We start from the raw sequence: 23,171 nt of genomic DNA on the forward strand, positions 1-23,171 counted from the left end.
ATAAGATGAGCATTGACGATCTTATCAACATCTTCCAAGCTTCTAAAATAAACTTTTTATTCGTATTTGTCCCCATTTTAAACTCCCTCCTCCAACAGATGTAATGACACAAGACGAGTACAAGTTGACTCGTTCGAAATGAAGTTTATTTCAACCAGCGCAAAAAAAGTAAATTCCATATAATTTCTTTTCTAACACGACGCAGAGAAGTATATAATTAAGAATAAAAATACCAACCAAAGGAACAAATACATAAAGTGGATACAAGACAAGTGCTCGCATAGAGGGCATACCACATTAATATGTGATTATTAACACCCAACAATGTTTTAGTGAGAAGGTCGTGATTAAATATATAGGAGCGCGCATGCCGCAGAACACATTTGAGTGGTGGTGATTACAAAACGATGTAGTGTGCACTCCCTCATCAGACCGCCATCGTGTTAATGAAACCCGTTCAATCCGGTACTCAGAAATTTATCCTATCTAAGGATTTGGCACAAAGTATGTAACCCGGCAGGCGCGGATACAGGAGGGGAATCAAGGGGTCGAGGACCCCCTCTTTGGAAAAAGGTGGTCAAGAGTATCTTTTGACCCCCCCCCTTTTTTCTAGAGACCAACTTAAAGTTTACTGTGGATTTTTAACCAACACTGTAAGTAATTGAATATGATTCTTTCCTATCTTAAAATTAAGTTTATCATAATTTCAGCATTCAAACACATTACAGCGACATCAAAACGATAGTAGGGGTCTGAAATTTTGTGACATTTTTCAGAAATTTTACAAAAGCAAAAATACATTCTACTTTGAATTCTTATTGGCATGTTTAAAAAATAAAATGTTGACAAAAAATCAGAAATACAAATACATTTCTATTTGTATTTTTCTAAAATGGGATATCCTCGACCTAATTTAAAAATACAGTTCTAAGGTGGCAATATTTTTACATATTTTAAGAGTAATTAGCTATTTTAAGCAATGAAAATACTCACTCTGTATGCGAATTCCTTAAAAAAATTGCGGAGGGCTCCCCCTGCTCGCTCGCAAGATTCGCGCAGTGCTTCCCCTCCCCACATAACAGTATGAGTAGTGCTGGGAATACTGTGAAGCAATCTAAACAAAATCCAATAAATACAAATAGATCTCAAATATCAACTAAGTTTAATGTGGCCCTTTATTTAAAGAGTTGAATGCCCAGATTCACAACAGTACCTTTAATCCATTTACTTTTGTAAGATATTCTGGACAAAACTCACTTAGATAGAACGCAATGTTTTTAGATAGAAAAACAAGAATATCTCTTGCTTAGACAATGAATGAAAAGGTATGTTTATGAACATCTAATGATGCAACTATTCTAATGGAAGATCATTAGAAATATAATGACCTGAACAGCAAGTATATGATATGATATCCTGGAAGTGAAAATTGAAGATTTTTGACTCAATGGGCCTTATGCAAATAAGCATCTCTAATATGTTGAAACTCAATAAATATTAATCAATAAACTACTGTACCTAGCAAGGACAGGAAGCAGTTGACCAGCTTTCTGAAAATGTAAACAATTAGATCTTTAACTCTTAAATCAATCTTTTTGCCTCTTTTCCGTCTGTTAGTAATTTTTTCGTCTTTTATTGTCTCTTTTTTTTCTTTTTTTTCTTTTTTGTTTCTTTTTTGTTTCTTTTTTGTATCTTTTTGGTCTCCTTTTTTCTCTTTTTTGGTCCCCTTTTTGCCTCTTTGTGGTCCCCTTTTTGTCTCTTTTTTGGTCTCCTTTTTGTCTCTTTTTTGGTCCCCTTTTTGTCTCTTTTTTGGTCCCCTTTTTGCCTCTTTTTTGGTCTCCTTTTTGCCTCTTTTTGGTCCCCTTTTTGCCTCTTTTTTGGTCTCCTTTTTGTCTCTTTTTTGGTCCCCTTTTTGCCTCTTTTTTGGTCTCCTTTTTGCCTCTTTTTGGTCCCCTTTTTGGTCCCCTTTTTGTCTCTTTTTTCGTCTCCTTTTTGTCTTTATTTTGTCTCTTTTTTGGTCTCCTTTTTTCTCTTTTTTGGTCTCCTTTTTGTCTCTTTTTTGGTCCCCTTTTTGCCTCTTTTTGGTCCCCTTTTTGCCTCTTTTTTGGTCTCCTTTTTGTCTCTTCTTTGCCTCTTTTTTTGTCTCTTGTTCTTTTCTGCTTAGTCTCTTTTACAAATGTGTTTTTTCCGTGTCTTTTTCTCATTTCTTATTATTGTGTCTTTTAATTTATATTTTTTTTTCTGTGTTTTTTTTATTATTTATTTCTTGTCTTTTTCCTTGTTTTTTCGTCTTTTCACTGTCTTTATAGAGTTTTTTTTCCTTGTATTTTTCTGTTTCTTTTTCGTTTTTCCTAACCTGGCTCAAAATTGATGAATCTCTTATCTTGTACAGTAGACTTATCAGATTCCATGTAGTCCCACACCTTATTAAATCAGAACATTATATTTTTTTAATGCTTTGGAAAACTTTCAACAGCCTGATTTTCTGGGCAGGAATAAATTATTATGAGCTGGGGGAAATTAATGTAGAAAAAAAACCCCAAGAATTTCAGTCATTCCTGACATCTGGGGATAAACATTTTATCAAAAGGGGGACAGCTCTTTCAAAAAAACACATATCACAGCTTAAATGTTAAAAAAGTGATCAAATAGAAAGACAAGCACTACTTACTTGTAGTCTAGTACTTGTATAAGTTGACCACAGTTGAATAAAAGATCAGATATATCAGGAGACGATGAATTCCAAACCTTAACATTCAACATTTCAATATTGTTGAAAAAATTAATTTACAATCATATATGACAATTGTCCCATCCGAAGCGTTCAATTCATTGACAAACATAACGGATCTTTGATCTTTGAGATCAAGAAGATGTTTATCTCTACTCAATTGATCTGTGAGATCAAGAAAAGATGTTTATCTCTACTCAATTGATCTGTAAGATCAAGAAGAGATAATTTAGTGTTTACCTCAGTACTATTGATCTGTGAGAGAGCATTAACGATCTTATCAACATCTTCCAAGCTTCTAAAATAAACTTTTTTATTCTTATTTGTCCCCATTTTTCTCCCTCCTTTAGATGTAAATAGCACATCTAATGACACAAGACGAGTACAAGTTGACTCGTTCAACATGAAGTTTTTTTTAAAAAAAAAGGAAATTCCATATATTTCTTTTCTAACGCAAAGAAGTACATAATTAAGAATAAAAATACCAACCAAAGGAACAAATACATATAGAGGATACAACTTACTTACTTACTTTTACACATTTGAGTGGTGGTAATTACAAAACGATGTCGTGTGCACTCCCTCCCTCTTGCAGACATTTGGACAATAATTGGTAATTACTAAAGAGACTCAACCTTATTTACCATAAAAATAAAGATAATAAATAAATAAATTTGTTTTTATTTTGTTTTGTAACTTACTTGTCTGCTCCTTGAGTCTCGAATTTAACGGCAGCAATGTTAAACGCTTTTATTTGATCAAGAGAAAGTTTAGCTTTTCCCGCCATTTTGACCTGAAATAAAATTTGATTATCGAAACCGAAAATTCCTATACTTGATTTCTTAAAAGGGACTGAAGACTTAATTTTTAGCGACCCTTCATTTTTAAGATTCAAAACAGTACCCTTAATNTTGAAAGTGGATCATCTTCGATTTTGGTTTATTTATAAAAAATACTTGAGGATTTACGATATATACTATACAGCTAAAACCGATGGAGTAAATTGTCAAAACTGAGCTGAAAACTTTAGAATGAGATATCCTTAATCTCGATCGCTTAATCTGATTATCAAATGTACACACTTTTGATTTTCTTCTTAATCCTCTGTTTGGATATTTCTACTGTATAAAAGTTACGTTTGATAACAATTACAGATACAATGCTATATCGATTGGACTAATATATTACCAAAATTAGGTCTAACCAAAACTGGACATTTTTCTAGCTAAAAAACCACAATTTCTTTCACATTGAAGATCAGCTAATGATTTGAAGGATACTGTTGTGAATCGGGCCTTTCTCTTTTTAAAATAAGGGTCACTGGAAATTAAAATGTCATTAATAAAACTAAATATAAATTTTACAATAATAAATTTTATAATTTTATAACTGAGTGAATAATATATAAATTTATAATTGATATAAATGATTATTGTCAAATTCAAAATGTAATACTGTAAGACAGAACTTGTTTCAAATCTTATCACAAATGAAACTTTTGTGGTCTGCATTAAATTGATCAAATTAAACTAAATCACAATTTGTAGGGATGGCCTATGACTCCGGTAGTGGATTGGAGTTTCAAGTCCCCTGTCCTGGTTTTTCAGCCTTGAGTCCGAATTCAATGAATTTGTACTGCGTCTCAAATCCGCAAAAAAGGAACAGTTTCAATTGAGCGCCGGCTTAAATCTTGAAACATTAAATACAATTTTAAGTGGAACAAACCATATTTGAGCCGCGTCTCAAATTAAAGCCGCGGCTAAATTTCTTTGAATTCGGCCTGAAATTTCGAACCACACGATCAAATTTTAGACATGTTCCACTATAAAATATAAATCATTCAAAACTACCAAACAAGCTGTTTGAAATAATTATGGTTTTTTGTGTGAAGTTTATTGTCTTTATGAATGTATCTTCCAGTTTAGAAAGAAAGGATTTTTTTAAAATTTGGTTTGAAATTAATGAAGTCTTGTTTAGTCACTAGTGAATATCTTTCTAAACACAAAGTTTCAATCATTAAATTCATTCAATAATTACGAACATTTTTTTGCATGATAAAAATCAAACTAAGAAATAAACTTTAAGTATTGTGTTGCATATATCTGGGACTGAGAGGACATGTTTAAACTTTAATTATAAATATTTAACATTTTTCCTGTCCTTGTAAGCATGTAAATAGAATGATCATTAAAAAAGCATAGGGGGTCGCAAAACCTTGGATTCTTTATAGAAAATTGACTTTATATCTGGAAGCAATTTGATTGATCTTGGTTTGATTTTATTTAAAAACCGATTAATCTGTTTATAATTGATCTTAACATCCTTTGATTAAGTCAAATTGATATCTAGACATCCGTTGATCTGGTTCAATTGATTTGAACATCCATTTGTTAAAGTTCAATTAATCTAACAATCCGTTTGATCTGGTTTCAATTGATCGTGTGTAAATGTTCTGAACATCCGTTTGATCCAGTGGAATTGATCTAGCCATCCGTTTGATCCAGTGGAATTGATCTAACCATCCGTTTGATCCAGTGGAATTGATTTAAATTTTAAACATCGGAAACAGAACTAGAGGAACTCTGATTATTCCTCCGATGTCTCCCAGCCCTGAACAAATANGATCAATTATAGATGTCAATGTTTTTAACGAACTCTAAAATTCATTTAAAAAGTAAAATGTCCAATTCAAACCCGTATCCTTTAAAGCTGTCATATGCTAAGTAAATGAGATATCCTAGTTTTTCTAGCTAAAAATTGGATTATTTTCAATTGATGTCTTTATAGCAAACAATTAAGGAAATTAACACTTTTCAAACCAGAAAAACGACGTTATCTTCCACATTGGTACTTTTTTAAAGGGATGAATCGGGCCTGCCACTCTACTAATGGCTGATCGCTTGAAATTACGACTCCCTAATGTCCCTTAACCCCCCCCCCCACTCCCTCCCCGTTTGAAGATAAATTCTCAGGTAAGTGAAACAAATAAAAAACTATAATTAAAGTTTTTGAACCTGTCCTTGTGGATTAAATTGTTGTGGTAACAGCTGCAGAGGCTGTTGAGGCTGCTGAAGAGGATTAGGAGGAGGCTGGAGGGCGCGAAGCGCATTAATTGGCTGAAGAGGTGCTTGTTCCTCAGAATCTAAACTTTGCTCTCTTCCCTCAGCATCGTCCTTGGTAAAAATACACAGTAAAGAGACTCTAAGCGTAATTTCAAGTGACCTCCCCCATGCAAAGATGGCAATGTCCGAGTCACAACGATACACGTAAAAGCTTTGTCTGATTGAGTATGAATTAGTTGCGGTTTCTTTTCAAAAGTCACAAAAAACATTAAGAAAAACTCGCAACTTAATACGTATGAACCTAGAAAAACGACAATATCTTCCACATTATCATCAGATATAGGTTTCAAGGGACCATTTGCAACGAGGCCAGGGTCACTTGAAATAACATTCTAAGTCCCAATATAAACAGGAGGGTTTCATAAATATTGTCCAAAGAAAGGGGGGGGGGCATTATGCCACAGTAAGATAATCAAGCAGAATATTGTAAATAAATTAAGTCGTATTTCAATGAATTTCTAAATTACGAATTTCCATAAACTGTCTAGTTTCTTCAGAAAGGATTTTTTTTCGGCAAAAATATGATTAGTAAAATCTCGCAGTCCCCGTCAGGCATCATAGTAAAGAGGCAATCGCACACACCTCACTCCCCAGTTCCCAGTAATGCCATGACCCATCCCGGTAAATTGTTACACAGTTTTATCTAAATTGATTAGACTTATTGAACCAAATGAACGTAAAAAACGGCTGAACCTATCAGGCCCAAATGTGTGCTAACTAGCACATGACCCCAGGATAGCGCTATGTCCGGCAGAATTCAAAATTTTGCCTCCAATAAATTTTAACTTAATTTGGAAATCCGCCAATAAAACATGAAAATCAGCGAAGTTTTATACATAAATGTTTAAAATGTATAAAAGGCAGATTATTAGCAGAAAAATAGTCAATTTGCACTTGTCAATCAAGTAAACGAATTGTTCTCTTTTCTTTCTTATTATTCAAATTTAGTCGTGAAAAAATTATTACAATAAATTTATTTAAAGAAAATTGATAGGGTTATGAACTCGGAAATATAAAGTATAGCTTATGCTGAAATGAACTCGGTGAATGCATCACAGAATATCAGAGAATTGATATTGAGGAAATAAAATAATTTTCAAGAATTTTCTTTCTATAAAAAGATGTTCCAAAGTACACCTGCAGAATGGAAACAGTACAACAAATGGCAGTTTATACACTTTTTTCGACTTAATTCCACTCTAAACTTATCTATTCTCTTTAACTAATCCATACCTGACGAATACGACCGGCCTGCGCTTGAAAGTGACCAGCTGCCAGGATCTACAAGCTTCACGTGTACGGTCACACACTACCTCCCACTCACGCTGGTTAGTTGATACCTAAGACAGAGCAAGAGTGATATGGTTTATTTGAGGAAAAAACAATTTATAAAAATTCATTTTTTTCCTCAATCATTTATTTTCTCGATATCAACGAAGAAGAAAAACCTTTCAAAATAATATTCTTTATAGTCCAAATGCTCATCCTCCAAAAAGAATAAAGACAAAATGGATGAAGCAAATAAAATTTGAGTTTTTTTTAAATTTAATACATTCTTAAAAATTGTGTAAGCGTAATTTCAAGTCACCCTCCATGCAAAGATGGCAATTTCCGATTCACAACAGTACCCTTAAAAGCTTAGTCTGAACAATTAGATATCAATGGTTAAAATTTTAAAAAACTGATTATTTTTAACTGTGGTTTCTCTACTTAAGTCACTAAAGTTCTATTTAAGGAAAATTTCAGAAATTATTCGAAATAAGCACTTTTAAACCTAAAAAAAAAAAACATTGTATTCAACATCTTTTTTACCAGACGAAGGTTTAATGAGTACCTTAGTAAATCGGGGATGCCATCTTTGCAAGGAGTTTGCAAGGAGAAATTACGCTTACAGTCCCTATAATATTTTATTTCCCAATTTACCTCAATATAGTAGCTATAGCTCCGGTCATCACAGTCCCAGAGAAGCAAGCGCATACTGTCCAGAGCATAGGGCTGTCCCAGCTGTACAACTATAGCACCAGAACCAAGCTAAAACAATTTATCAATCACAAGAGAAATCAATCGATCAATCAATTTGAATATTAAATCAATCCACCCCATACTACTCAGAGCATAAGGCTGTACAAGCTGTATTCTATATAGCACCATAACCAATATAAATTAATCAATCCATCAATCAGTCAATCATTACAAGATACACCAATCAAAGACACCAATAAATCAATCAAACAAACCACACTGTCAAGAGCATAGGGCTATTCTAGCTGTACTACGATAGCCCCAAGAAAAATACTAAATTAATCAATCAATCAATTACAAGATATACAAATCAAAGAAATCAATCTATCAATCAAACAATTCAGTATTGAAACTATCAACTAATGTCTGGAATTTGATCAAATCTACGTATTCTGATACCTGATGACAAGTATATCCACTGTCCCAGTCATAGTTACTTGTATCTCCATTGAGTAGTGCATTCCTCGACCTGATAATTTAGTTCATCATCTTGTCGCTAGATTTAGTAGTAGGAAAGCGACTAATTACACTACTAGAAGTAACAAACAAGAGATGACTCATCTAAATTTTGACCGTTACTAGCAGAAATATTGCTGAAATAATATAGCTGACGGCAACCATTTACTGCTTGCTTAAGCTTTATTTATCAATGAGAAGAACTCATCTCCACAAGTCAACGATTTCACAGGTGGCATGGTTAAAAACATGACTAAACCTTGCCAAACCTTTTTATTCACTGGAAGAACTACCTGCAGATCCACTCTGTAAATATACCCTGATATTTGTACCTGCAGACCCCCTCTGTAACTATACCTCTGATATTAGTACCTGCAGACCCCCTCTGTAACTACACCCCTAATATTTGTACCTGCAGACCCCCTCTGTAACTAAAGCTGAATGGTCCAGGGTAGCAACATTAGACTGTGGAATGATAAGACCAAGATCCAGGTTCTGAATTTGCTCAGTGTAAAGGGCTTCCAAGGTTACTACATGGAACACCTAGATAGTATAATTAAATATATAGAGTAGTAATCTATGTCTGTCTGTTTGTTTGTATGTACGATAACACTTTGACTGATTTGCTTTAAATTTTGATCAAAAGTTCTAAGTCGGGTAAGTTGACTTTTACCAGGAAAACATGGTTTCAAAACGAAGCCGGGTTTAGATAGTACTGTTTAGTGTTTATTGTGTACATTAAATGTGTTCAACTCAGCACTGTAAAGATAATGTTGAGAAGGCCATATTCTAATTCTGAGGTCAAGTTTAAAAAATTTGAGCTCGAACATGGTTGGTTCCACTTGAAGTTGTATTCAGTGTTTCGAGATTTGAGCCGGCGCGAAACCGGTTTTTGACGGTTTAGCGACGCGGTTTAAATTCTTTAAATTCGGTCTCTGATGTTAACTGAACAGTGAACAATGTACATGCTTTTGTTATCTAAAAGACTGCAGTTCATTTTAGAACCAGCCAAGTGCCCCAAGAGCTTTTTAAAAGTTTCCATTAAACAATGAGATTGTAGATGTATTACTGCGTACATGGTTTCTCCACATTAGATCATTCAATGATAAAATTAAACAATGAGATTGTAGATGTATTACTACGTACATGATTTCTCCAAATTGGATCATTTCACGATAAAATTTATTTTTGCAGATAAAAATATTTAACGATGATATGAAAGTAAGTAGGTATTTGATTATTTTCTTTGTGATTAATGAATGATTAAAATTAAGTGTTAGTTCCCCCCCCCCTCACTTCTCTTCGCTATCTATAAAAAGTATTTGCTGTGTTTAGGATTAATTTCAATTTGATGCAGATCCGCCCTTGACCATTTCTTTAAGATTTAGAGATTTTTTTTATCAAAAAAAAGAATTTTCAAATAATTTCTCTTTTGTTTTGTTGCTTATTTTATACCAAAACTTGATGAAACATTCAGGTATATGAAAATTTCAATATTAACTCTTTTATTAACAGTTCAAATTTGGGTTTTAAGAGCAAAAGAAACTTTTTTACAGTTTTTGGTTGATCCGTATTTTTTTTTGCGGACCAAATCCGTATCCAGGAAGCCAGGAAGCCAGAATGTTACGTATCCAAGGAGTCGGGATTCTAAACACTGTTTATTTGTTTACCTTGTTTACAGTGTTGTGTGTACCAACAATACGAAAGTATCGAACAACTCGTGCGGGGAAGTACAGATACTGCCAAGATCTAATATACAAGTAATTATTTTTTTATTATTATAAATCATTTTTACTTTTTGGGGGAAAATGAAAAAAAATTTAACCCGTTTTCAAACTTTTGCCCCAACATATCCGTGATTCGTGAATAAGAAAAATATACTTTAAGGGTAAATTCAAGTGACCCTCCATGCAAAGATGGCAATGTCTGATTCACAACGGTACCCCAAAAAAGTTTTGTCTGAAACTTGCCTACAGTGATGTTTTGAATGATCAACTACTCGGATCCAATCCTTCTGATCCATGGAGACTTCAATATAGTAGGAGTATGCTCTACGCTCATCAAATAATCAATCAACCAATTAAACAACCAATCAATCAATCAACCAATAAATCAATTAATATTAGCTTAAATAAATTCAATTTTTTGGGGGTAAGTGAAAGGGAGGGAGGCCGGGGGCTCTAAAAAATCTTTGCAGTCTAATATGATTTTAAATTTTATTCTCTACAAGGTTGCCTTTCAAAACCGATATGATGGAGACATTAAAGGAATCATAAGGAAGTGAAATCTGCAAGACGCCCCATTGTGTTCCCCCCAGACCGCCCAGGCAGCAGGGTGCACTGCCCCGCCCCTGTTCTAACTAGACCTTTAAATCCCCATCATTTAGTCATTTAGACATTGTTTGGTTAAAAATAGTGAATCTACGCAGATATTTTCAATCTACCCCCAACAAGGGCATAGAGTTTAATTCACCAAATAATTTAACAAAATAGTTTTGACAGAAGCCTGTGTCAAGATAAAAATCGCTCAGTAATATTTGTTTTCTTACAATGATAACTTATTATGGCAAACTTGAACTTTTAGAGTGAAAAATTTCAAAAGAGGATAAATTTTTCAGATTTCTAAGAAGCCATCTAACTAAAAGCCGAGCGGCAGAGTATGCACAGTGATCCAAAGGTTGCAAGATCTTAGGCAAAAATAAATAAGTTTTTCCAATAACTTCTTAAAACTAATGCCCAAAACATGTTTGAAAAATATGAAAAAAAAACCGACACTACAAAAAAGTATATAATATATATGTTGAATCTATAACTTTATTATTCAAATAATTAGTTCATTACTTATGAAAAGTATAGTACACTACCATATTAAATGGATAGATCGACCTTAGAAGTTTTCTTCACCATTGGTCCGTAGACGGGATACTACTATACATTCACTCCCAGTTCTTATTTTGAATAAAGAAGCTGGCAAATTACCAACAAACAACCAGTCAACCAACATTATTTGTAAGAATGATCACAGAAAAGCATGAAAAAGCTATCATTGGTTGACATTTTTTGATTGATTGCTTGATCAACAACTTGATTGATTGATTTATGTTCCTTTGATCTCTATCCCAGAGGAGTAGATTTATCCTGTTAAGTATACAAGGCATCCCCAGCTTCACCACAATACCTGCCACAAAATCCGATGCAAAAAACGAAATATTTAAAATTGAAAATTTAAAAAATGGTTAGGTTCTACTTTCGTAACTGGCCTTAGAAGAATCCTTCATCATCAGCCTATGGACGGGTTACTGCAATACACATACATCCAAGTTCTATATTGAATTAAGAATCTGGTAAATTATGGATCCAATGAACCAGGCAAGAAAAATCCCCCCAAAACTCATGTGAACTGTCAGGTAAAAGTACCTAAAATGATCATCCTAGGGTAGTGGTGGTTAGTTACGTAGCTTTATAATAGAATAGAATAAAAGTGAAACGTGTTAATTTACAAACATATTTAGCTTTGAAAATAAAATAAAATAAAAAACTTTGCAATAAAAATAATTCATTAATACTGTATAGTGTATAGCAGCCCAGTGGCAAGGCTGATGAACAACCAACATTTCACCCTAGTAATACGATTTAAAAATATTTTCTTTTATAAAATTGAAAATTTTAGATTGTTGTTTATCAAATCCTAACACTACTCTCTCTGTATTACTTCAAACAGCTTGTATTGATTCATGCTCTACTATTTACCTGTCTGGCTTCTTGACCGTATTATTTCCTGTCTGTCTGCTCTACTTCCTGTCTGGCTGCCCGACTTCTGGTTGTCTATTTTCTTCCAGCCTTTATTCCTGCCTGTCTGGCTTCCTGCCTATTTTCCTACTAACCCTGATTCCTGCTTAAGTTTCTACATGCCTGGCTTCCTGCCTGCCTACCTTTATCTCCTGCTTCATCAATAGGATGTCTAGAGAACCCTCTCTCCATATCATAATTCTGAACAAAACAAAATGTAAAATTAAGATAAGTTTACAATTTTTAATCATTAAAAATCAATGGAGATTGGAAAAGGGTTTCAATCAGTTAATGTTTAAAATGGCCATCAAAGCGTTTTTTTTTCTGTATTCATAAATAGTTCATAGTAGTAAGTATTAATTGATAGAAATTGTAAAACATGAATTTTACAAAATAAAAGAAATTAAAATTTATAATTTGTCACCTTGTTATCTCCGTTGAGTAGTGCATCCTTAACCTAAAATATACTCAAATAAAGATTTATAATAAAGAATAAAGCAATTTTGAAACGGACCGGTTATGGACACCTGAAGCCCCCCCCCCTCTTGCATAAAACCCTCCTAGTCACTTTAAAAGTGAAACAACGATTAAAAATTATCAATTTTAAAATAGAAAAGGAGAAATATTACAGTCACTTTCAACAATATTGGTGCGTCCTACCTCACCAACCAGTACAGTAGCTCCATGCCGAGGGAGTGCAACATTCTCCTCTGGTATCTTGTATCCACGGTATCTAAATGCATAGCGGTCAATGACGATTACTAGCGATCAAGGCCGATCAATAGTGTTTAAGACGATAAATAAAAAGCAAGAACGATCGATAAGGAACAATAACGAGCAATAACGATAAATGACAATCAATGATGGTTAATGAAAATCAATAGTGGTTGATGACAATCAATAGTTAGTGGTAAATGGCAGTCGTTGTCGTTGGAGGCTTTTAGCTGTCCATGGCAAGCAATGTAGGTCAATAACGATAAATAGCTGTCAATGACGAGCAATGATGGTCAATAACAATCAATAGTGGTTAATGACAATCAAATACGGTCAATGACAATTAGTGCTGATCATTGGCCAATGACGGGAACTAACGGTAAATCAAGAATATCAATGAGTCATTTAAGTATAGAGGTCAATGATTATAAATGATGGTCAAAGACCATTTGCAAAGATCAGGTGAGGTCATTAACGGTCAAATATGATCGAAGAAGACTAAAATGGGAAATAAACAATAGTTCAATTGCTTACCGGTCATTAAAAGGTGAATAAATGTTAATTAAAAGATTAAATGATTAAGATAACTTTCCAAACGTCTCTTCTTTTACCTTAATTCAGTATCTTTGCTTTCAGTCCGAGATTGAATTGCATCTAGAAGTACGTCAGGAGGTATTAGGTCTGTAGGTCTGACCACCTTCAGTAAATCCTAAATATATAAAACTGTAATTTGGACCACCTTCTGTAAGCCCTTGATGTAAATAAGAATTACAAAATCTATCCTGGGGAAATTATCAAATTAACATGGCAAAAATTAATCTAACCCCAGACGTTTCACTGTTCCTTACTTCCTTGTTTACCTACTTGTAGAGTAATCCGTCTTAACTGTCCTACCCCCCTCCCCCGCCTCTATCTTCACAATTTACAAAAAAAAATTTGTGAAGCCCTAAAAACCGGTTTCCAGGGACCAGATTTTTAAATTAGCGTAACCGTAAACGTAGTTGAACCAGTTCTATTGTGCTCCAATTCAAGAAGTGGTTCAACTTAGTCTCTGAAGTTCAACTTCTTTTCACTTATAAAAGGGACTGTAAGCGTAATTTTAAGTGAACTTCCATGCAAAACTGAGAATTCTCGATTTACAACGGTACCACTAAAAGCTTTGTGTGATCAAGTATGAATTATAAATCCATGTTTTCTTTAATTAAAACAGACTGTATCTTCTCCATTTTTGATCAGATTAAGATTTGTTTCAAGGGTACCGTTGTAAATCTGACATTGTCATCTTTGCATGTAGGGTCACTTGAAATAACCCTTTAAGTCCTTTTTCTTGGATTTGGTCCCAACCCTAGCTACCTGTATACTCAGAAGACTGAGTCTTATCTCCTTGAGAACTTGAGAAACTTCAGCCTCAGGATTCCCTTTAGCCCAGCTAGCAACAGCTCTGAACAAAAATAGAGTAAATTTAAAAACAAGTACGCCCCCCCCCCCTTCATTCTTTAAGATGTTTAAGGTTACTTGATTTCTAGCTGTCTTATCCTTACCTCACTTACTAAAGTTGAGCCCACGATTTAAAAGCTTCGACTCGAGTCTTAATTCCTTAGACCCAGGCTTAAGGCTCAATCTTATGAATCAGCTCTTAGGCTCAGTGAAAATAAAACCGATGTAGCGTTAAATCCAGACCGGGCGTTATATTTGGTCTGGGTGAGTGTAACATGTAAAAGGTCTTTTTTCTGTTGAAGTATCTTAGTCAGCCTAAATTATTAAAAAGTTGTAAAGTCTGCAATCCTTCTCGGAAAAAAGTAAACACTCATTGAAAACAAATTATACTCTTAAATTAGTTTCCCTTTAAACAAAGTTTACAAAACTTTCAAATTCATTTTCATCTTTTCCTTTATTCTTTTAAAATTCTGACTTTTGGTGGTGTTCTACTCATTTTCTTCTTGAATATCTAATTTTAGTGCAACAAAGTTGAGAATTTCTTTGATGTAGAAAAGTTATAAAATATCATTTTTAACATTTGAAATGACGCAAATATTTAAGAACAGTAAGATAATATGAAATATTGAAAAATAGAATTTCAGGGGTGTAAATTTTCAGAATGATATTTTGAGGGAAAAAATGAAAAATTGACATCCAAAGGCTACTTTTTTTCAGTCTTTTTGATAGTTCCTACTCAAACATTCATTCATTTTCCCCTGAAAGCACACATACAGAGCGTACCATATCATATTAGATTATTTCAAAGCTTGAACGCCAAAATATTTACGTAATAGACGAAAACCTGGTATTTTCTGAAAGAAATTTTTCATATTAGCGTTATATATTTTTTTTTAAATGATTCTTTTTTAATTTTCTAAAAAGTCCCTTAATTCTCAATTCAGACGTAAAAACGATATAATATGATGTGGAAAACCTGGAATTTCTTTGGAAAAAAATGATTTTTAAAAGGAAGGGTGGGAAGAAAAATGATTTTTCGAAAAAATATACACCCCTGTAGGATTTCTAATGCGCAGAATATTTATGATTTTTCCCGATTAAATTCTCAATTATGATTAAAAAAGTCCTCTCAAATGCTCTGGATTGAAATTAAGCTGCGCTAACTAGTTCTATTTTAACTAATTAACCCACTATATATATCAATGAAAAATTCATGAAAGCATAAAGTCAATCTTAAGAATTCGAAGCTTTTTCTTTCTATTTGTAATTTTTCCGAGAAAAGGCAACAAACAATTTTCCGCTTCGTTTGTATCAGTTGTTGCGTATTTTTTTCAATACTATTTAAANCGCCCTTCTTTCTAGGCTTTTAGGGCGCTTTGCGCCCATCTTCTATTTAAATTGTGAACATGTTCTTTTTGTTTACATTTTAAAACAAAGAAGAAAAAATGTTTGCGGATTTTTAAAAAAAAATTCGCGGATTTTCAAGAATTTAAATTTTTTTACAAAATTAAAAACCTTTAAAACACATTTTTGTTTAATTTTTACCATTCATAAACCTTCTTTGTGGTCACGTAATATCCCAAAAAAAATTTGGGCCCGATCGGTTCAGCCGTATTGACGTTTATTGGATACAAACAAACAGACAAACAGACAGGCCAATGTCCTGTTCACAATGGTACTGATAAAACCTTTGTCTGATCCAAGTGTAAATAAGATATCCATGCTTTTGCTTTTGGAAACTCACTGATTTTTTTGTGGTTTCTCGATAAAAGTGAATTGAGCATTTTATGCTTTAGAAATACTAGATAAGTTTATCAGAATCTAGCTTAAACAGTTTTCTCAGTAGAAATGAAAAAGCCACTTTTATGAGGAAACCATAATTGAAAATAATCAGTTTTCAAAATCATAAACATTGATATCTAATACAGACTTCACAAGACAAAACTTTTAAAAGTATCATTGTAAATCAGAAGTTGCAATCTATGCAAGTAGAGTCATTTGAAATTACGCTTACAGTCCCTTTAATAAATGCGGTGTTCCATTGAAATTACGTCTGATTTACCTCTGATTGTGAAGATTCTCTCATCCCTCCGTACAGCAAAGCTCTGAAGTATTCCGACCTTGCCGCCAGTATAACCTAGTAGTTCAACTACGTAGACATTGTTAAACCACTTCTCTTGTTCGCCCATCAAAGTTGAAGTGGTTGGACTTAGTTAATACGTAATTTAACTGCTTCTCTCCATTAATCATAATATTTAATTACATTTCTTTTGAATTTCCTTAACAAAAAAATAATTTTCAATTTTATTTTTTCGCTTATTTTTATCCTAAAACTTGATGAACCATTCAGAATGAGGAAATTTTAATAATCTCTCTTTTTCAGAAGTTCAGATTTGGGGTTTAGGAGTAAAAAACTTTTTTTTAAAGTTTTTGGTTGATATTTTACCCCTCGGATCTGGATCCGTGGATCCGCATATTTTTGCGGATCCGGATCCAGGAAGCCAAAATCTTGTGGATCCAGATCCTAAGCACTGATTTAATATAATAAATTCAAGGGTATTTATTTCTTTTAAACTTATTTTTCCTCCACATTTTACTTACTTTCAAGTATCAAAAAATACTTCAAGGGTTTCATGGCCGAGTTGGGAAATTTAATAATATTCAGGAGAAAATCCACTTTAATCATTTCAGTTTTCCCAAGGGATGGGAGAAACAAAAAAATAAACAAATGTCGAGATTTAAGTAATTAACTTAGGAAACATTAAAATATTTCTATAATCTGAGATATAAAAATCCGTTAGTACCTTGTGGGCAGAGAAACGTGAATTTTGAACCACCAGTGTAATGTCAGAATATTCATCACTCAAATATAGCTTGTTCAACTGGTCTAAAGATTCAATGTAAGTTTTTCAACTGGTCTAAACATTCATTGCAACTTGTTCAACTGGTCTAAACATTGAATGTGGCAATTGTTCAACTGGTCTTAACATTCAATGTAACTTGTTCAACTGGTCTAAAAATTCAATAAGCTTGTTTAATTGGTCTAAACATTCAATGTAACTTGTTCAACTGGCCTAAACATTGAATGTGACTTTCTAAACTAGTATAAACATTCAATGTAAATTGTTCAACTGGTCTTAACATTCATTGGAACTTGTTCAACTGGTCTAAACATTGAATGTGACAATTGTTCAACTGGTCTTAACATTCAATTTAACTCGTTCAACTGGTCTAAAAATTCAATAAAGCTTGTTTAATTGGTCTAAACATTCAATGTAACTTGTTCAACTGGCCTAAACATTAAATATGACTTTATAAACTGGTATAAACATTCAATGTAAATTGTTCAACTGGCCTTAACATTCATTGCAACTTTTTCAACTGGTCTAAACATTGTATGTGGCAATTGTTCAACTGTCTAAACATTTAATGTAACTTGTTCAATTGGTCTAAACATTCAATTTAACTTGTTCAACTGGTCTAAACATTAAACGTAACTCGTTCAACTGGTCTAAAAATTCTTTTTAAAGATCTAAATGTTTATTTTGTAAAATTATAACATAAAACATTACTGGTTAAAAGATATATGTATATACTAAATATACATGTTTATAATGACATTTTACATTTATATATATTTTCACTGTCTATTAAACAAAGATTAGTTCTCGAATGTGCGTGTACCAAATCACATCCTTTTGTGCTGGAATCTTTTGAGACAAAGCAGGCAAAGAAATCCCCCACTTTTGCTCTTGTTCTTTTTGGAAAAAAAATTCAATACAGCTTGTTAAATTGGCCTAAAACTTCAATACAGCTTGTTCAACTGGTTTAAACATTAAATATGACTTGTTCTAGTCTAAACATACATAATAACTTGTGTAAGTGGTCTGAAAATGGAGTTATTCGTTTAAAACCGGTCTCAACTAAATATTGCTTGTTAAATATAAAATAACCAACCCCCCACACACTTCTCCTTATGCTAACCTGAAAGCTGATGAACATGTTGTATCTCACAGCAAGATATTGCCGGGCTAAAAGGCTGCTGACTAGACATGTTCTTATTAAGTTCTGAAAAAATATTAAAGATTTAATGATTATTCCTGAGCAAATGAACAAAACCTGTATCAGTAATCAGGGAGGAATAACTGGTATTGGCTTGATGCTTGTATAACCAATGCATATTATATCCTTTATTGATATATTTATCTGCACTATAGAATGGGGAACCCCAAAACACAAAAATACCCAACTTCTGGGGGAAAACATGATTTGCAAAAGTGGAGGGTGGGGGGAATATGTTTCATGAAAATATATACACCAGTTTTATCTCTACTTCAATTGCGGTCAACATTCTCATAAATCGGAAGTCATTAAATTTGGTTGTATCACTAATGAGCAACAAAAAAACCGTGTTGATTTTTTTTTACAGTAAAAATCGGATAGAAATAAGATCATTGAAAGTAGATAAATCTAACATAAAAAAATTATCCATGACATCCTCTGATGAAATTCCAATAGGAGCACATCTTAATTTAACTGAATTTAACCCCTATTATAACCAACAATGCCGCCCTATGAATTTATCACAACAGAGGGGGGTTGATTGGGACATTTATGTAAAAAACCACCCGCTCTTCGAAGTTTTCAGAAAAAAAATTCGCGCATTTTCATCCCAAAAAACGATAAAATGTGTACAACTACTTTATCGGGAAATTAAAATTTGATTTGGCTGCGGGTTCCCAATATCAATTTTGCCTACAGAACATCCAGAGCGCAGTAAAATTCCCTTAACTTTCCTGCAAAGTAGTTGTGAATAATTATCATTAGACCCTTGACTGCATATTTCAATCAGATAGGCTCCTATGTTTCTTATTCACGGTGTCGATATATGAAGAAGAACAAACCATTCTTTCTTTGAATTACAAACCAGTCCTAGGATAGTTCCATAATAGCAAAAGTATAAACGATTAGATTAAGCATTAGCGACTTATGAATCCGTATTTCCTAAACACCGGTGTTAGTGTTAAGAGTGGTATTAGAGCGGTATTAGCTAATACCGCTCTTAAGATACCGGACTCTTGACCCGGCCAGAGATAATATTCTGTAAAACCGGTATTGTTCCGTGTTCGATTAATATTCATATTGGGTGCCCGGCGGTGCGCCCCCTACTTTTCGATTTTTTTCCGAATTTCGAAAATTCAAAAACCAATTCAGTAGGATTAAGCAATTAATAGTTATATCTTTAAGTTTCTTTGTTCTACTCCGAGGTCTCAATTAGTTGTGTCAGCTCTTGCTGATTCAGTCCTACTCCTGTAATTCTACACAAGCAACTTTTCTTATTCTTAACGCCGCGCTGGGCGATAAAATCCCAAGTTTGAACAACAATTATTTAAATTTATTTTTAGCAGCTGATTTGGAGTCATTTAACGCGAAAGTACTAATAGTTTACAGAAAAAAAGCGAAAATGTAATTTTTTGGGCCGAGCGCTGAGGCTAGGAGTAGGACAGACTAGGAGCCGAGCGCTGCGGCCACATGAGTATGACCAATTTTATCCATGTGAATTACATATGAGATCCATATATTAAATTGATAGGAGGGGGGTTCCAAAAATCGTATACTAAAGGGAATTTCCCCACTCTTGAAATGAGAGTTACTTAAAATTGATATTATGGCTACAGTCACTTAATTAATGAATTTTAGCATGAATCAAATCCTATAATATAGAAACATCGAATCTAGGAATTTTCCGTGTCCGTGTTGGCAGCCAACATTGATCAATATTCTTAATTTCTAAAGTGGACTCTGCAATTTTAGTGAGAAGTACAAAACTCAAACGAAGTGTAGATTGAGGATGTAATTTACGTTTTAAAAATTTCACCTGAAAGCTTTGAGACACTCAACTTTATCTGAAAAACTAAAGAAATAGATACGAAGATATAATGAGAGAATTTTTCTCTCCAATTTTTGCAAATGAGATAAAGTATTGCTGATATGTTTTTGGTAATTTCCTAGAGAGCGATTTTTGGCCCCCCCCCCCCCCCGCCTATCAATTTTGTACATGGATTTCACATGTAACACTCACCCGGACCTTCAGTCTTATTCTAATATCAAATGCCTCGAATCCGTCAATTCCAACCATGAAAATCTGCCAAATACAATATTTAACCGGTTTTATAAACTCAACTCTGTGGAACCTTAATCCGAGAGCTCGAGTCTTAAATTAGTCCAAATGACAGCTTAGACCCAAATCTTATTTTCCCGAATTTTCAATTGTTAGCCGTAGCGATCAATATCAATGAATACATAGCCTATCTACCCCCTTTTATTTATCGCTAACAGACGGGAGGGGAAAAAACAAAGAATCTAATATATAATAATTTATTACCTGAAAATTTGAACTTCTTCGGCACAGAAAGAATCCCGAGAAATAATTTCTCGAACAGAAAATTCTGACAAACTGGTAAAAGACTCGTGGTTGAGAATATCTACAGCATGTCTAGGGTTTCCAAAATCAAATAAATACATGGAAATACTTTCAACAAGAAGTGCTTGCTTGGGGGGAAAAAAATATGTAGGAGAATACTATCCAATTTATGCTATTTAGGGATGAATAAAGAAAAAAACTGGAAAAAAAAGGTGTTAAATTTCGGTTGAACCCCCATCACTGAAATAAAACCTGCAAACTTGTGTCTACTATCATCTATTTTATTTAATAAAATTCCAGACAAAATGTTTTTAAAAAACATTTTAAATACCCCCCTCCCCCCCTAAAGCCGGGGAGGGGAAAGAAAAGTGTGAGCTCAACTTAAGTGAGACCAATGTATGGGAGGGGGACGGAGATAGAAAATCCATTTTGTGAAAATTTGATTTTTTTTCCTGTCCATGAATACAAGGCAAGCCTGAGATAGGTTTCTTAGATGGAAGAGTGCAGAAGTATCGTAGATCAAACAGACACTGGATATACTCAAAACAGCCTAAAATACAGCGTACAGTGTTACAGTGTACAGTTCAAAGAGTACAGTTGTATCGTAGATCAAACTAACACTGGATATACACAAATCAGCCTAAAATACAGTGTACAGTATTACAGTGTACAGTTCAAAGAGTACAGTTGTATCGTAGATTAAACAGACACTGGATATACTCAAAACAGCCTAAAATACAGCGTACAGTGTTACAGTGTACAGTTCAAAACAAACACTGAATTTACTCAAAACAGCCTAAAATACAACTTACAGTGTACAGTTCAAAGAGCATACAGTTGTATCGTAGATCAAACTAACACTGGATATACAAAAAACAGCCTAAAATACAGCGTTCATTGTACAATTCAAAGAGTGCAGACGTATCGTAGATCAAATTCAAACAGACATTGGATATACTCAGTACAGCCTAAAATACAGAGTACGTTATTGTACAGTTCACAGTGTACAGTTCAATGAGTACAGTTGTATCGTAGATCAAACAGACCCTCGATATACTAAGTAGAACCTAAAATGATGTCTTACACCTTTGATATTTTAAACTATCAGAACTGTTCAATCAAAATTACTAAAATTTGTAATATCCAAGGTTTACACCATCACGCGTCGGGATGCAAAGATACAGGGATTAGAAATTTCGAGTTTGAGGAGTGTTCGAAAATTCAATTCGATATCAGACAAACCCACCTTCTATTTTTTGAAAACATTCCCTTTAAGGCGAGTTTTTATTTCCTACGAATACCTTTAAATAATCTGAGATTGAAGACTCGAGTTCTGGGAAGTCATATTGGTGAGCCAGGGATAGAATATCCAGGATAACTCAGATAAAGGTTTAAAGGGTAGTGTTGTTAATCGGACGAACACATAATGAACAGACGGTTACATGGAATTAGTCTACACTCCCTTTAATTAATTAATTAATTAATTCCAATAAAAAGTAATTGTTACATTAGTTAGAGGCATTATCATTAATTTTAGTTGTTAAAGCAAAATACAGATAACAAATTTTATGTATCTCAATTTTTAGAATTACGAAAACTTAACAATTTTAGCAAACATTTGGCGGTTTTTTCAATTTTTTCAATTTTCATTTAAATATTTATTAGTGTAAAATATTGATCAGATTGCAGATGAAATCCAGGGTTACCCATAAAGGATGAGACCGTAAGACGACTTGGGAACCTTAAAAACGCCATTAAAGTCTGGAGATTTCAATATTAATGATAGTCTTTTGTCTTGGATATTGTCTTTAAATGGCTTATTTTCTGATTTGAGGTAAATATGTAGTATGTACTCAAATCAAATCAAATCAAATCAAATCAAATCAAATCAGAATTTCAGGGACATCCAAACAACTAACCAAATCAAGTACTGACATGACTAAATCAACTAAATCAACCTCATATAATTTGGAATGAAGATAATAAGTTAAACTTCATTTTGACAAGACTTTTGTTTATAGAAAATTTTCATGAAAAAATTAGCTTTTGATGAGTCAAAATCGACAAAAAAATAACGTTTTCCGGGTAAACATCTAGAAAAAATCTATACAATTTAATACATTATCCATGCATTCCGTACAATTTTTTGGTAAAAATTTTAAAAAATCTGTACATTTTGGCCACCCTGCAAATGTAAGGAAAATACAGTATAAATGTCGTACAGTCGTCTCCTAAGTCTAATCCTTTGTGGGTAACCCTTTAGTGTATGTAGTACCTTAGGTTAAAATAAAAATAACCTGTATAAATATATTTAAGCAGATGCTTGAAAGCTGGGAGGGGTGTTCCCTTTATTTCAACCTAAAAGATATAGTTAACTTTTATTACAAACTGTTCCTGAAAATTGAAAAATTTGTTTACATTGTATTTCTAATGGCATGTCCGGTTCACAATACTCATTAAAGCTTTGTCTGATCAAG

General features: G+C 33.3%; 3 protein-coding genes and 1 long non-coding RNA gene across 4 annotated transcripts; all 4 read right to left on the minus strand.

Annotated features, from left to right (window-relative positions):
* Positions 1-972: 972 nt before the first annotated feature.
* LOC111710934 (uncharacterized) lies at positions 973-3,635 on the minus strand. The gene is made up of 6 exons (XM_023485142.1): positions 3,433-3,635; positions 2,972-3,029; positions 2,672-2,748; positions 2,357-2,423; positions 1,519-1,550; positions 973-1,114 (listed from the first exon to the last, which is right to left on the minus strand). Exons 1-6 carry the CDS (start codon positions 3,516-3,518, stop codon positions 973-975), a joined length of 462 nt encoding a protein of 153 aa, XP_023340910.1. The 5' UTR covers positions 3,519-3,635.
* A 465-nt stretch (positions 3,636-4,100) lies between these two features.
* LOC111710938 (uncharacterized) lies at positions 4,101-5,342 on the minus strand. Its single transcript, XR_002767156.1, has 2 exons — positions 4,773-5,342; positions 4,101-4,339 (listed from the first exon to the last, which is right to left on the minus strand). It is a non-coding gene; the product is annotated as an uncharacterized LOC111710938 (long non-coding RNA).
* Positions 5,343-7,038: 1,696 nt separating this feature from the next.
* Positions 7,039-21,225, minus strand: LOC111710943 (BTB/POZ domain-containing protein 9). Its single transcript, XM_023485150.1, has 14 exons — positions 21,150-21,225; positions 20,656-20,769; positions 14,187-14,274; positions 13,445-13,542; positions 12,780-12,852; positions 12,544-12,576; positions 12,263-12,320; positions 11,436-11,508; positions 10,302-10,382; positions 10,002-10,080; positions 8,744-8,874; positions 8,275-8,344; positions 7,777-7,884; positions 7,039-7,193 (listed from the first exon to the last, which is right to left on the minus strand). Exons 1-14 carry the CDS (start codon positions 21,152-21,154, stop codon positions 7,059-7,061), a joined length of 1,146 nt encoding a protein of 381 aa, XP_023340918.1. The 5' UTR covers positions 21,155-21,225; the 3' UTR covers positions 7,039-7,058.
* Positions 16,314-18,359, minus strand: LOC111710944 (BTB/POZ domain-containing protein 9). Its single transcript, XM_023485151.1, has 3 exons — positions 18,255-18,359; positions 17,075-17,157; positions 16,314-16,407 (listed from the first exon to the last, which is right to left on the minus strand). The coding sequence occupies exons 1-3, from the start codon at positions 18,322-18,324 to the stop codon at positions 16,318-16,320; spliced, it is 243 nt and encodes an 80-aa protein (XP_023340919.1). The 5' UTR covers positions 18,325-18,359; the 3' UTR covers positions 16,314-16,317.
* Positions 21,226-23,171: the final 1,946 nt, after the last annotated feature.

Source organism: Eurytemora carolleeae, unplaced genomic scaffold (assembly GCF_000591075.1).
Source record: "Eurytemora carolleeae unplaced genomic scaffold, Eaff_2.0 scaffold918, whole genome shotgun sequence".
In the NCBI taxonomy this organism is placed as follows: Eukaryota; Metazoa; Arthropoda; class Copepoda; order Calanoida; family Temoridae; genus Eurytemora; species Eurytemora carolleeae.

Bases quoted from the DNA above. Each gene is read 5' to 3' on its own strand.
- LOC111710934 (XM_023485142.1), bottom strand. From the start codon at position 3,518: ATGGCGGGAAAAGCTAAACTTTCTCTTGATCAAATAAAAGCGTTTAAC. The intron at 3,030-3,432 runs GTAAGTTACAAA...AGTTTATTTTAG, and splicing joins GAGACTCAAGGAGCAGACAA to AAGCTTGGAAGATGTTGATA. The intron at 1,551-2,356 runs GTTAGGAAAAAC...TTACATTTTCAG, and splicing joins ATTCATCAATTTTGAGCCAG to AAAGCTGGTCAACTGCTTCC.
- LOC111710944 (XM_023485151.1), bottom strand. From the start codon at position 18,324: ATGTCTAGTCAGCAGCCTTTTAGCCCGGCAATATCTTGCTGTGAGATA. The intron at 17,158-18,254 runs GTTAGCATAAGG...TTGAATCTTTAG, and splicing joins ACATGTTCATCAGCTTTCAG to ACCAGTTGAACAAGCTATAT. The intron at 16,408-17,074 runs GTACTAACGGAT...TTGAACTACTAG, and splicing joins CACGTTTCTCTGCCCACAAG to GTTATACTGGCGGCAAGGTC.
- LOC111710943 (XM_023485150.1), bottom strand. The intron at 8,345-8,743 runs GTACAAATATTA...CTAAATTATCAG, and splicing joins GTTACAGAGGGGGTCTGCAG to GTCGAGGAATGCACTACTCA. The intron at 7,885-8,274 runs GTATCAGAATAC...AAATTGTTTTAG, and splicing joins GTGGATATACTTGTCATCAG to CTTGGTTCTGGTGCTATAGT.